This window comes from Mauremys mutica, chromosome 6 (genome assembly GCF_020497125.1).
Source record: "Mauremys mutica isolate MM-2020 ecotype Southern chromosome 6, ASM2049712v1, whole genome shotgun sequence".
Lineage (NCBI taxonomy): Eukaryota > Metazoa > Chordata > Testudines > Geoemydidae > Mauremys > Mauremys mutica.
This window is the reverse complement of record NC_059077.1, coordinates 20,889,783-20,902,353: the sequence shown is the minus strand read 5'-3', so window position 1 is coordinate 20,902,353 and position 12,571 is coordinate 20,889,783. Positions and strand designations below refer to the sequence as shown.

The following is a 12,571-nucleotide window of genomic DNA, read 5'->3' as shown; positions in this document are numbered from 1 at the left end:
TTTGCCCAAAATATTACAGATTATAATAATAATTGAACGGTTTCAATATTGTCAATGAGTAGTTTCAGTGAGATCTTGTGTCACTCTCGATTTATACAGATAGTAATCAGTATTTTCCCCCACACATGGTATTCTGACGTAGATAATTTATAGTCAAGGCTGATCCAGGGATTAACGTGCCCTTACACAAATTACATAACAATTAAACAAAAAACTGTTAAGCATTAAAAATTATGCAAGTGACCAGTTGATTTATACAAATATTCCACTAGCCATATACCAAGTACATTCAGTGAACAATAATATTCCCAGGGAGGAAAAAACCCTACATATTTCATGAACAGCTTTAGCTCTGATACACAGCACACGACCTTTCAAGTTATATATCCCTGTGTCTAGAATGGTTTTTGAGATGTAATCCAATGTCCACTAAGAACCAGACTTGGACCACCTAACTCGGAGCCTGATTCTGCAGCCATTATTCACCCGAATTAATCACCTAAGCAGTTCCATTTACTCCACTGGGACAACTCATGTGAGTAAGGATTCATCATTTGAGTAAAGTTTGGAGGATCGGGTCCTCATTTATTGTCTTTGATTTTTCTAATGTGAGCCCGATCCAAAGCCCACTGAAAAGACTGGGAGTCTTTCTATTGACCTCAATTAACTTTGGATCAGGCCTCTTCTGCTTTTCATTTCTTTTTAATATTTGGGCATTGAACTTCTTTTCAAACTAGTATCTATTATATTTATATATGTACCTTTGCCTTTGACATCATCAAAACATTTGATTTGACTATGGCAATAAAATGACTAATAGTTAAAATATAATAACGTTTAGGGATCCACATTCTAAGATCCAACAGGATTTTTTTGCTATGAATCCAAACCTTGTACAGGATAGTTTTAAGCCACAGCCATTTCTTGTAATATAAAATATGGAAACCAATATTGAAGCACTGGTACATTTATGATACATGTTTGATGTGCTCTTTAAAAGAGATATCTCCAGGTGATATCTAAAACAAATCTTGTATTTTGTTACAGTAGAGCATTTAATCTATTATTTCCCAAATGTGTACTATGTAAAGTATGACTTGACATGCTTGTGGTCTTCATACAGAGAAAATACGTACTTTTCTTTGTGTAGCAGACATCATCAGAAACAACTGGCAGCACCGAATTCATTTTATAATGATTCCTTCTGATATCTCCCTTTGATTCACTCTTATCTTTCTCATTTGAAGATGTGCTCCCGTAATTTGCAGAAGGTAAATTATCTGCTGGTGATTCATCAAATTTCACTTCCCACCTCACAGCGGCAGCATAAACAGTTCCAGTGATTGGTAAGACAATAAACACAATGCTAACAAACCTGGAGGAAATAAAGTTCATTACTGCAGAGTGACAATCACTTTTATAGGACACGTTTTTAAAACTGATGTCCCAAACCCTCCCATACTCACAAACAAATAGCAGCAAACGCATCAATAGAAAAAAGGCCTTTAGCACATCTGGCTACACTCACAACTGAGACTGTAGAATTCAAAGTGAAGAGAGATGGGAAAGGTGATACAAAAGAGATGGTCTTGAATTGAAATACATCTGTCAAGAAAGAATGAATTCATATTACAGTCCCAGATAAGGCAGCTTTTTTGATTATAGATCTTAGCAGCTTGTTCAAGAGAGTAAATGGTAAGATTTGTTCCTTAAGGCCCAGACTGTATTTCTGTTTAGTACAAACAGTTTTATTAAACAACTGTTCATCTGTAAGCCCAAGCTGTAAACAAATTTTCTCTTCCAAGAATATTAAACTTTCGGCAATTATTTACTGATACTTATCATAGACAGTAACTGCAAAGCTCTGGGGAAGGCAGGCAGGGTTCAAGATGAGTGTCTGGTCCTTTTTGAGGGGTTCTCTGAAGGACTTGAGTGACACCTGAAAACGATACTCCATCTTTACTTTTTAGTTCCCACGCCTAGAGCTGTCCTTTCATAGGAGCATGGTCACGTTTTTGGGCCTAGTTGTTTTGACTTGTAGAGCCAGTTTGGACCCTTAGCTTGGATTCTTGAGGATGACAAGATCCTAGGTGTTGAATTTTTATAGGCCTTCACTGCGTTCCAAGCACTATCATTCCCCCCCGCCCCCAAAACATGTGGGGTTGAATCTGATTTTATTATTTAATATTGTTATTATTTTTGTTACTCCTGATACTATATGTAACACATTTGGCTCAGATTTTTGAAGACACTTAAGAGAGTTCAGTGCCCCCAATGAAATTCAGCATGAGCTGGGTCGGGTGCCTGACTCTCTTAAACTACTTAGGATATGTCTCCACTGCAATAAAACACCCGGAGCTGGTGTGGGTCAGCTAACTCGGGCTCGTAGGGGTCAGGCTGAGGAGCTCTACAATTGCAGTGTAGATGTTCAGGCTAGGGCTGGAGCCTGGGCTCTGAGCCCCCACGAGGGGGAAGGGTCCCAGAGCCCAGGCTCCAACCCAAGCCCCAGTGTCTACACTGCAATTTTATAGCCCCAGATCCTGAGCCCCAGGAGCCCGAGTCAGCTGACCCAGGCCTGCTGGGAGACATGCTCTAAAGGTCCAACCCTGCTACCACTGAACTCAGTGGCAAAACTCCCATTGGCTTCAATGGGAGCAAAATCAGACCCTTAGTAAATAAGAGACTATGTTTATGAAAAAATAAAACTAATGTAAGACAGCTCCCGCCCCTTCTGCCATGTAATTTGATCCTACTGCATAGTACTCTCCCAGAGTACCACAGCGTTGTGGGAAATTTTTTAGGGAATTATCGTTCATCCAGCATCAGTAGACACGGCCTCCTCGTTGGAGGAACACAGGACATTTTAGCTGTGGGAAGAATACACATTTAAACTCCGAGTTAGCAATATTGGCTCCACTTCAGGAGATACAGCTCAGGAGGAGTTGGTGGAGGCTGTGGTAATTTCTGGTGGCCTCCCACTGCTGGGCTGCTGGCTCAGAACAATCTGAATGCTCTGTGGCTGGGCCACACCCCTTTGATTCGCCACCCAACTTCTCTGTCCCTCACAGCTGCTCGCCCAGCAGAGGCCAACTCCATTACTCTCTGGAAAACAGACAGGCCCAGCAGGGGTATTTCCTGGGCCTGGTTAAGCTGGTTTGGCAGTCACAGCACAGCAGGCAAGCCAGTGGAAAATACAGCTGGTTGAAAAAACAGGAACCAAAAAAAAATCAAATATTGTCAATAGTGTTATAAGGAGATTGGATTTTTTTAAAAATGACAATGAATTTTTTTGGAAAATCAAAACCTTTTCAACATGCTGTACTGCCAGGTGGTGCCGGTGGAGGCCAGAGCAGGCCTTTACCTCCAGAAGTTTGTTTTCCTTCAAATAAAGTACTATTATTAATAAAGGAATTGTCGGGCTGGATCAGGCCAGTGGACCCATCTAGTGCTATTTCCTGTCTCTGACTATGGTCAGTATCAGCTGCGTCAGAGGAAGAAACCTTGCCATAAGCAATAATGGAATAATCTGCCCCGCTGCCCCAGGACAATTCCCTTCTATCCCCAATAGCTAAAGGGTGGATTATGTCAGGAGGGTTTGTATTCCTTCCAAAATGCTTGTGTTGGCTTGGGTTTAATTTTTACTGTTATAACCCTGGATATTCTTGTTATCAATATAAATGTCTAGTTCTTCTTTACATGCGGTGTTGTTGTAGTGTTGTCTGCCCTGAAGAAGAGCTCTGTGTAGCCTGAAAGCTTGTCTCTCTCACCAACAGAAGCTGGTACAATAAAAGATATGACCTCCCCCACCTTTTCTGTCTAGTTCCTCTTTAAATCTTCAAACAGCATGTTCCAGTGCTAATTCTCCATAATGATAGAAAAGTGGCCCAAGTGGACAGAATGGCAGCACAGCTTGGTATGAATCAAGTGTTCATTTTCTGTGAATATGGAAATTCAGTAACTATCAGTAGAACAGGACAATTAAACATGAGAAAGGCCTATTAGGTTATCTAGCCCATCCTCTTCTGGCAGAAGCTGAATAGGTAATCTGTTTGGCATGGAATGCATAGATTATAGGGTGCTGTAGCCAGTGTATTTAGCTCTGGAAAGTGTATTTTTAACTAGACTAAGAAGAAGCTAACGTACATAGGGCCAGGTCTTCAGCTGGTATAAATCGCATAACTCCATTGTCTTGAGTGGAATTATGCCAGTTTATACCAGCTGAGGATCTGGCTCAAACTCTTTGCCGAGTATTGTTATAGTATAGTAGTGTGGCAGTATACTGGCAAGAGATGACTTGAATAGAAAACAGGAGTTGATAACATTTGTTAATAATTATTTGTAATATGATGTTGCTTGGAGGCCCCATCATTATTGAGGCCCTGCTGCGTTAGGCACTGTCCATACATAACACAAAGATGGGCAGGATCTCAAAGAGATTACAACCTAACCATATGACAAAAGCCAATGGTGGGGAATGGCACAGGGTTATAATGAGATCATTATGATCACAGAACAACAGCTATCTAGCCACTGTCAGTGTTTGGTAGGCAAACTGGAAGAAGTGTTAAACAGCGTGGGGAGATGAAACTCATTAGTAATTCATTATTTTACCTGCTGCATATGACAACGTTACAAAATGTAGGGGTGAGATTAAAGTTAGACAGGCACTTAAAGCTGGTTAGGGTTATAGTGAGTGAGGAGGGCTTTTATGGCAGTAGCGATCTGTCTGGATCCTTTCACTGTTTGTTCTCAGAGGTTGTTGGATGAGATTTGCAAAGCTACTGATGAGATCTGGACACAAAATTCCCATTAAAATTAATGCAAACTGAGTGTCAAAATCTCACAGGTAGTTTTGAAAATCTCTTAATTTAACACTTGGGATTTTTGTAATTTTTTGTAAAGAAAGTAGAATATTGTTTCTGGATGCTGGCTGGACTCCACCAAAACAAACTCTCAACCTCAACTGTTTACTTTTTAAAGGGTTGATAAAAACACATGCTTTTCTTACCTAATATTGCTAATGTTGTAATGTCTTCATCGTGGCAGGAGTCAGGAACACATATACCAATACTGTAATCAAACCCTTCCTGGAAGACATAACTCTCCTTAGCACTTTTTGCCCAAAATGTTTACAAACAACCTAGGCTGAGAGGTAGGGTCCATCCTCTGCCTAGGCCTCTAAGGGAGTTAGATTCCCTAAACCCATAGAATTTCAATGGAATTTGAGTGCTTCTTTGAAAATCTTAGCCCTAGTCAATATTTACAAGATGTCTGTAGAAAGTTAGTTCCTCATATGATTGTGTTTGGTCCTTGCTTTGGTAGGCACACAAAAAAGGCACAAGGAGCCTCCAAACACCACCACTGTGCAGGGGCCTGGTCCAAATGTATTCCAGGCCGGCACCACACAGAGTGCCAGCCACCCCAAAAGGGCCAAGGAAAAGGCATAACCATTCCCTATCCCCCTCTGTAACTGGCTAGTGGTGCTGGCCAGCAATGGAGGGGAATGCATGTGGTACTCAGGAAAAGGTGGTGAAAGAGTAATGCTTCCCTGAGCACTGTTACTCTCCAGCAAGTGTTAGTGTATCTGCCCTAAGGGGAAAGGGTGAGGTGACTTCCTATCCCTATGAAGAGCCAAAGGGATTGAGTGGGAGTCTTTGTAGCTGGTGACTCTCCCCAGAATAAAAGGCAAAATGAGGCAGCAGCCATCTAGGGTGACCAGATAGCAAGGGTGAAAAACCAGGATGGGTTGGCGGGGGGGTAATAGGCACCTGTATAAGACAAAGCCCCAACTATTGAGACTGTCCCTATAAAATCGGGACATTGGGTCACCCTACAGCCATCTCACCTCCCCAGAAGGGCCTGGGTGTGAGGCACTGGGGCTCAGCAGGTAGCAAGCGGGGACTCACTAGACAATTGCCAACTCACCAAGAACAGAGTATAGCAAAAGTAAAGTTTTGGAGTAGGCTGTCCTACAGCCCGGAAGGGAACCGCCACAGCTCAAGCTGGCTGATCTGTCTCCTGTTCTTGCTATGGACCTGGCTTGATGGTCAGATTTGCTAAAATCTGATCCCATCATTGGTTTTGGGTGAGTTTAATGTTCTTGCCAAACACTCTTCACTGGCCCAACGTTAACTCCAATGTGATAGCCAGATTCCGAAGTAGGTGGCTACATTCCGCCAAACTAAATTTTTCCTGCTAGTTCAGTCAGTATTTCCTGTTCTAAACTATGGTGTAGAGTTGATGTGCTGGATTCTACCAAAGCAGTGACTGCATCTCAGTGATGGGTCAAGTGATCTCTGGCCTGCCTCAAATGGATTTTTGTGGGGCTTAGCTAACATACCCGGTACGTTAGCTCCTCCAAGGAAAGGTGCTGTAGAAAAGCAAAGTATTAACATGATCATTATAATGTACTATCAGGTTCACAATAATAATTAAAAACAAACAATGCAAATGTCAGACAAAGAGCAAAATTGTATTCAAATATTTTCTTAATCATTTATGACATCCATTTCCATCAAAAACCACTTATCTGATTGAAGACATCAGATATTAATTGTGTATTTGTTGCTTATTAAAAAAGAATGATTCAAATCGGTCTCCATCAAAATTTGCTGTCTCCTGCATTTAAGATTTATGAATCTGACTATAACAGGGTTTAAAAAGAACTAGATAAATTCATAGAAGATATGTCCATCAGTGGTTACCAGCCAGGATGGACAGGGATGGTGTCCCTAGCCTCTGTTTGCCAGAAGCTGGGAATGGGCTACAGGGGATGGATCACTTGATGATTACCTGTTCTGTTCATTCCCTCTGGGGCACCTGGCATTGGCCACTGTCAGTAGACAGGATACTGGGCTGGATGGACCTTTGGTCTGACCCAGTACGGCCATTCTTATGTTCATTTTGGGTCATATTTGAACTTACAAAATATTGAAAGAATTTTCTTATCTTTACTGTGTTTCTTATGTTGATCATAACAAGTATATACTTTTTAATTTTTATTTGTTTAATGTAACACATTTGAAACATATCATGTTGACAAACAGTGCTGGTGGAATATCTCTACATGCAAGTAACAGAGTGGAGGCCGATTTACCTTAGCAATCCCTAAAAGTATTTGTGATGGTTAAGGATGAGATTTCAGTTCCTCCAGTGTTCTTGGAAGTAAGATATTTTCAAATGTAGGATCTGATACTGCTCATGAAACTCTCACTGAAGCCAAGAGGAATTCCACATTGCTCATTTTACTGTTACTTCATCCTCTCTAGTACCCCTACCTCCATTTGTCTATTTGGTAAACCTGCCTAACACCTATACTGTGACCCTCTGGAGTAGGGACTATCCTCTTTGTTACTTGTTTGTACAATACCGAGCACAATAAGACACCCCGTCTTCATTGGGATTCCTGCTCACTGCTGTAATAAGTAAATAATAGCAAACAAAGACATCATCATCACGCATCACACACTTGCATCATCTTTTACATTTGAGTTTGGTTGAAAACTAACTTAAATTTGGAAGCCTTCTTTGGCATGTAGAATCCACTGTCTCAACCCTTTGCAAGTGCAGGATTCCTAATCAGAAACCTAGCAATTTTCAAAAGAAGTGTAGGAATGAAGATAAGTTATTACTGAAATGTAGTCAATTATTTTACGTCAATAAACTATCAGATGAAGGCTGAAGGGGCAGTTGACTTAAAATTATTGTAATCGTGAATTCTCAGACAAACTCTATTTAGGTAGAATTTATGGCTTCGTAGTTCAGATTGTAAACTCTGTGCAACAGGAACTGTCTTTTTTGTTCTGTGTAGGTATAGAGCTTAACATCAGGTTCCGATCCACGACTGGGGCTCCTGGGTACCACCACAATTCAAATAAATAATAATTTCCTGAAATTCAATTCCAGTCATTATTTTTGCATACTGAAGAGCCTGATTCTATATTCCTTGCATACTCAGTTGACGTCAGCAGGGGTTTGGTTTCATAGGTGACTACAGGATCGGCACCTAAGCATTTACGCAAGTTTTAGTCAACTGTAGCACACCAGTATAACATCAATCAAAATAATATAGTACTTGAAAAGAGTATACCTGCTGCACTTGCAATTTGCAGTATTGTCCTTGGAATTTACCTGAAGGCACCTTGGCAGACAGACATTCAGTGTAGGATCCCAGTCTGTCTGTATTTCCACCAAGGATATTGCTACCAAGTTTTCCCAAAGAATCGTACACTGAAATTTCAAAACAAATATACTGAGTAAATAAAGGTCCTTAGACAATGCTGGAAGCTCAAGCCAGTTTAAGAGGTATGTTGCCTGCCATGCATCCCACAGGAAATTAACACTTCTTTAAAAGTCAGGCTGTCCAATCAGAGAACTCTTTGATAATACAAAGTATGGTACCAACCTTACCACTGTCTTGCACTTGAACTAAAATTTAGTCTTGACCCAGTTTCATTAGTTATGAAATAAACTCTGTGGCAACCAGAATTTCGTTTCTCAGTGTTATCAGGGGAAAAAAAATCATGTTCACACCCCACTCTGAACTGTTGTATCCTTCTGTTCATAAAGCCAGGGGTTTTCAGTTACCAGAAGCCCAACCTAAAATAGCTTAAAATAAAATGAGACCTTTGAAGTCCAGTATCACAAAACATTTCAAGGCTAAAAGAAATTTCTGTGTATCTCCACCACTGAGAAGCTAGGATTAACCCATTGAAATGAGGAGAAATGTCCTCTGCAGGTTTGCAAGGTGCTTCCAACATACATCACAGACAACCGCAAAATAATGTATTTCATCTGCCATCATGTTACCTTCTTAGAGCTTGGTCCTATAATTGAATATGTTAGTACAGACCCCCCCACCACGGAGCTCTGTGAAACTGAATGTTACAGTCTGTGCCAGTACATCAATCTGCAGGATTAAAGCTTTAGTGAGACAATTGACTTCACTAGGACGCCCATCTGAGGATGGCAAACAAGATTTGATCCTAAACTGAACTGTTTAAAGGAAGGTTTAAAGCAGAGTTTCCCATTAAAGACATTCCTTGCTATAGTTCTAGTGATCCCTGAGGAAAGGATGGTCCTAATGGAAGGATGGTCCAATGGTTGGCCCTCTAGCCTGAGACTTAGGAGAACCGAATTTCCTGCTCCACCACAGAGTTCCTGTGTGACCTAGTCTCTCTGTTCTTCAGTGCCCCCATCTGTAAAATGGGAACAGCTTTGGGAAAATGGGAGATACATCTCTACCTCGCAGGGATGTTGTGAGGATAGGTACCTTAATGGTTGTGAGATGCTCAAACAGTATGGTAATAGCGGCCATATAATTACCATAGGTAGATAGATCACAGTTAAATTCCTACCTCTTGGATTCTATATCCCTCACCATTTATATCTGAGACCAAAATTGCATCTGTGGGTTCTTAGAAATACAGAAACAGATCAGCCTTTCCATCTCTGCTCCTAAGTTTTGTAATGTGGTCACTAGGTGGCATAGCCAAATTTCACCCTTGTAAACATACCAGAGGTAGAAAAATGTACTTACTCATGACTGCATACGCTTTTGGTTCCACTGCATTCAGATCAGAAAGAAATTGATTGGTGTCTTCCAAACATCTTAGAGAAACATTTCTTACAGGAGAAGCATAACGTATTAGAGGCATCAGAAGGAGGATTAACAAAGAGACCGACATTTCTCTACTTCTATTTTCCCTAGGCTCTTCACTTGTGTCCCTTAAATATATCACAAGATATATGTAAGGGACACTTGTAATTTCACACAGGTCAGAGGAAAATGTGATACTTCCTTATTCTTAATATGCATAGACACGACATGCTTTCCAAAACAGCTGCAGAGCGACAGAAATGTGCAAGCGTGAAAAACAATTTATGCACCTACTTTCTGTTGAATAAAACACTCTCCAGTTTCCTGTGCCCTTCCAGCCACCTGCCATCCATTAGCCATGCAGATCAAAACTGACGTTCAGTCTGGATACTGCTTTTAACCATGTTCTCTGTGTGTGTGTGTGTGTGTGTGTGTCTGAGAGAGAGAGTATGTGTATCTTTTTACACACATACACAAACACACACACTTTAATGGTGCCAATTTAGTGCTTACTAATATAACCCTCCTGTGAGGGAGAGTCAGCAGCAAAAATTGCTAGGTTCAATATCTAGCGGTTCCTCTTAACAATAAGAAACAGAAGCAGCTCGAGCACCCATCCAGTAATCCAGGAAAATTTACCATCACCACCTTTGGGTGCCTCTAAAAGGCCATACTTCCCCACTAGCACTCACTGAGACTAGTGTATAACAAAAAAGAGCTTTTATTAAAAGGGAACCCAGCATTAATTTGGGCAAACACCACAACCCCATTCGAAAGCATGTGACCATAAGCAAACCCAACTTCATAGTGCATTGATCAGCATCCTTTGCCTCAGTTTCCCATTTGGCAGTGAGAAAGTCCAATGAACGAATGTCCCTTTAACACATCACTCCCCTCTCCCTCCACTGCACCCCACTCACAGTTGGTGGCCCTTGGTTAGTGACGACCCATAGTCCAGAGGTGCATTCACAGGGTTCACCGCCCACCCTGGGGGGAGGAGGAAGTGGCATTGAGCAATGCCTCTGCTGCTGTTGCCAATCCTGCAACAGGCTTAGAGCTGCCGCTGTCTTGCTGCCACTGCCCTTTCTCTGCCACTGCTAGCTGCTGTCTCATTGGCACCACTCTCTGCTGCTGCCATCACTAGGTACTGCTGTGAAATCACATTCTGAGGTTCCACCACATAACCCAGCTTTTGGTGATTTCAGCAGATAGTGGGGAACCTCATCACCAGTATAGTTAGTGTTGTCCTTCTCTGGTCTTACACAAGGTCAAAGACTTAGTCCCTAAACTTGTTCAGCAGTGAGAATGGTGCTAGGAACCACTAACTGGAAACAAGAACTCTTAATTAAGCCTAATCAACTCTGTCATTAAATGCTGGAAAGGAACAAGTCAAGTAGTGACTAAGACTCTTCAGGTAGACTCCACAGCACCAGGTAAAAACATCTATTCTCACCCATTCTCCTCTTCCCTGATATTTGGCATCCCTACCCTCTGCTTAGCAAGAGAGGTTCAGTTGAGGGTGACCCCCTCAATCAGGACATGCTAAGCACTGTTCTGCTCCCCCTAACTTGTACAATAACGATAACAACATTTCATTACCCCTTGAGTGATTTATAACTCAAAACCAGCCAGAATTGATCATTTTGGCAAAGCATCTCCATCATGCTGCACACCCAGGCAGTGTCTAGGCAAACATGGTCTTCTGCTAAAGTCTTTACCCCCAGTGTGCCACTAGATGTCAGGGAAGAGCTCATTCAGGCCCTGCTGACACTGTCACTGAACTGACAGTGCTAAAGAATTTGGCCCAGATCCTCAAAGATAGGAGTTGGAAGCCTACATACCTATGAGGCTCTAGGCCTGTCTCTCTATCTAATCTAGGGAACTTATATGTCCCCCCATTACCATAGTATCTGAGCACCTCACAGTCTGTAATGTATTTATCCTCACAACATCCCTGTGAGGTAGCGAAGTATCCCCATATTTACAGATGAAGGACTAAAGCATAGAGAGGCTAAGTGACTTGCCCAGATCACACAGGAAGCCTATGACAGAGCAAGGACCCGAATCCAAATTTTAGGCTAGTGCCCTAACTCAACCATCATTCGTCTTTGTGTTTAGCTTGGTTTTAATGCTTTACATGAGTTATGATTAGATTGCAATGCTCTCATTTCCTAACCAAAAAGATGTGGCTAATTAACTGAAATGAGCATTTCTACATCATTTTAGGAGTCAGGTTTCACATCAGCAATTTGTGAATGGAGCAACAGTGCGAAATGTGTTGGCGAGGTGAGTTTGTAGCAGCACTGACACAGTTTTGACCCTGAATCTGCCGCTAAAAGACAAGTAGAAAACTGCATCTATACACAGGGGACCATACATAAATTAAAATATCCAAAACTGTTACTTGCATAAAAAGATTGAATGTTGCTAGTTGGCTGAGTTAGCATGTTACCTCATGTGATTGGTTAAATAAATACACGAAATAAAAACATTTTGCAACAGGCCATTGTGCAAATCAGGTAAAGCATCTGAGGCTCTCCCCAGTTTCTGGAGAGTTGTGTGCATTAGCACTTACATAAATCTTTACAAACTTTACTCAACAACTCTGTTGTGGTAGGTAAGTAATATTAGCCCCATTTTACAGATGGGGGAACCAAATGAGTATAAGATGGGTAAGTGACTTGAGTAAAGCTAGAGAGGGAGCTGGTGTCAGGTGGGACTGGAATTCAGGAGTCCCTTGCTCTCTGTGATTTTGTGGGTGCCCCACTTCTGACCCCTTAGAAAGACCTGATTTTCAGAGGGTGGGTGAGCACTTTTTGAAAAATCAAGCTCCTTCAAGGAGCATATCATCACTAGTCATTTTTGATAACAGACACATTTACAAACCAAAGAAAATGTTCTTACCTCTGTTACTAACAACATAGCTTAGCTCATTGAAACTGAAAGATTATGTTTCAAATTCAATTTACTTTC

The 12,571-nt window shown here is 41.4% G+C and overlaps 1 protein-coding gene across 1 annotated transcript in view; it reads right to left on the bottom strand.

The window, feature by feature from the left end:
• Positions 1-9,686, bottom strand: part of LOC123372854 (O-acyltransferase like protein-like) — a 35,125-nt gene extending 25,439 nt beyond the window's left edge. The window contains exons 1-5 of the mRNA XM_045021396.1: positions 9,539-9,686; positions 8,090-8,229; positions 5,009-5,087; positions 1,467-1,605; positions 1,137-1,375 (exon numbers count right to left, since the gene is read on the bottom strand). Coding sequence (XP_044877331.1) covers positions 1,137-1,375; positions 1,467-1,605; positions 5,009-5,087; positions 8,090-8,229; positions 9,539-9,686 — 745 coding nt within the window. The remainder of the gene's footprint in view (positions 1-1,136; positions 1,376-1,466; positions 1,606-5,008; positions 5,088-8,089; positions 8,230-9,538) is intronic.
• Positions 9,687-12,571: the final 2,885 nt, after the last annotated feature.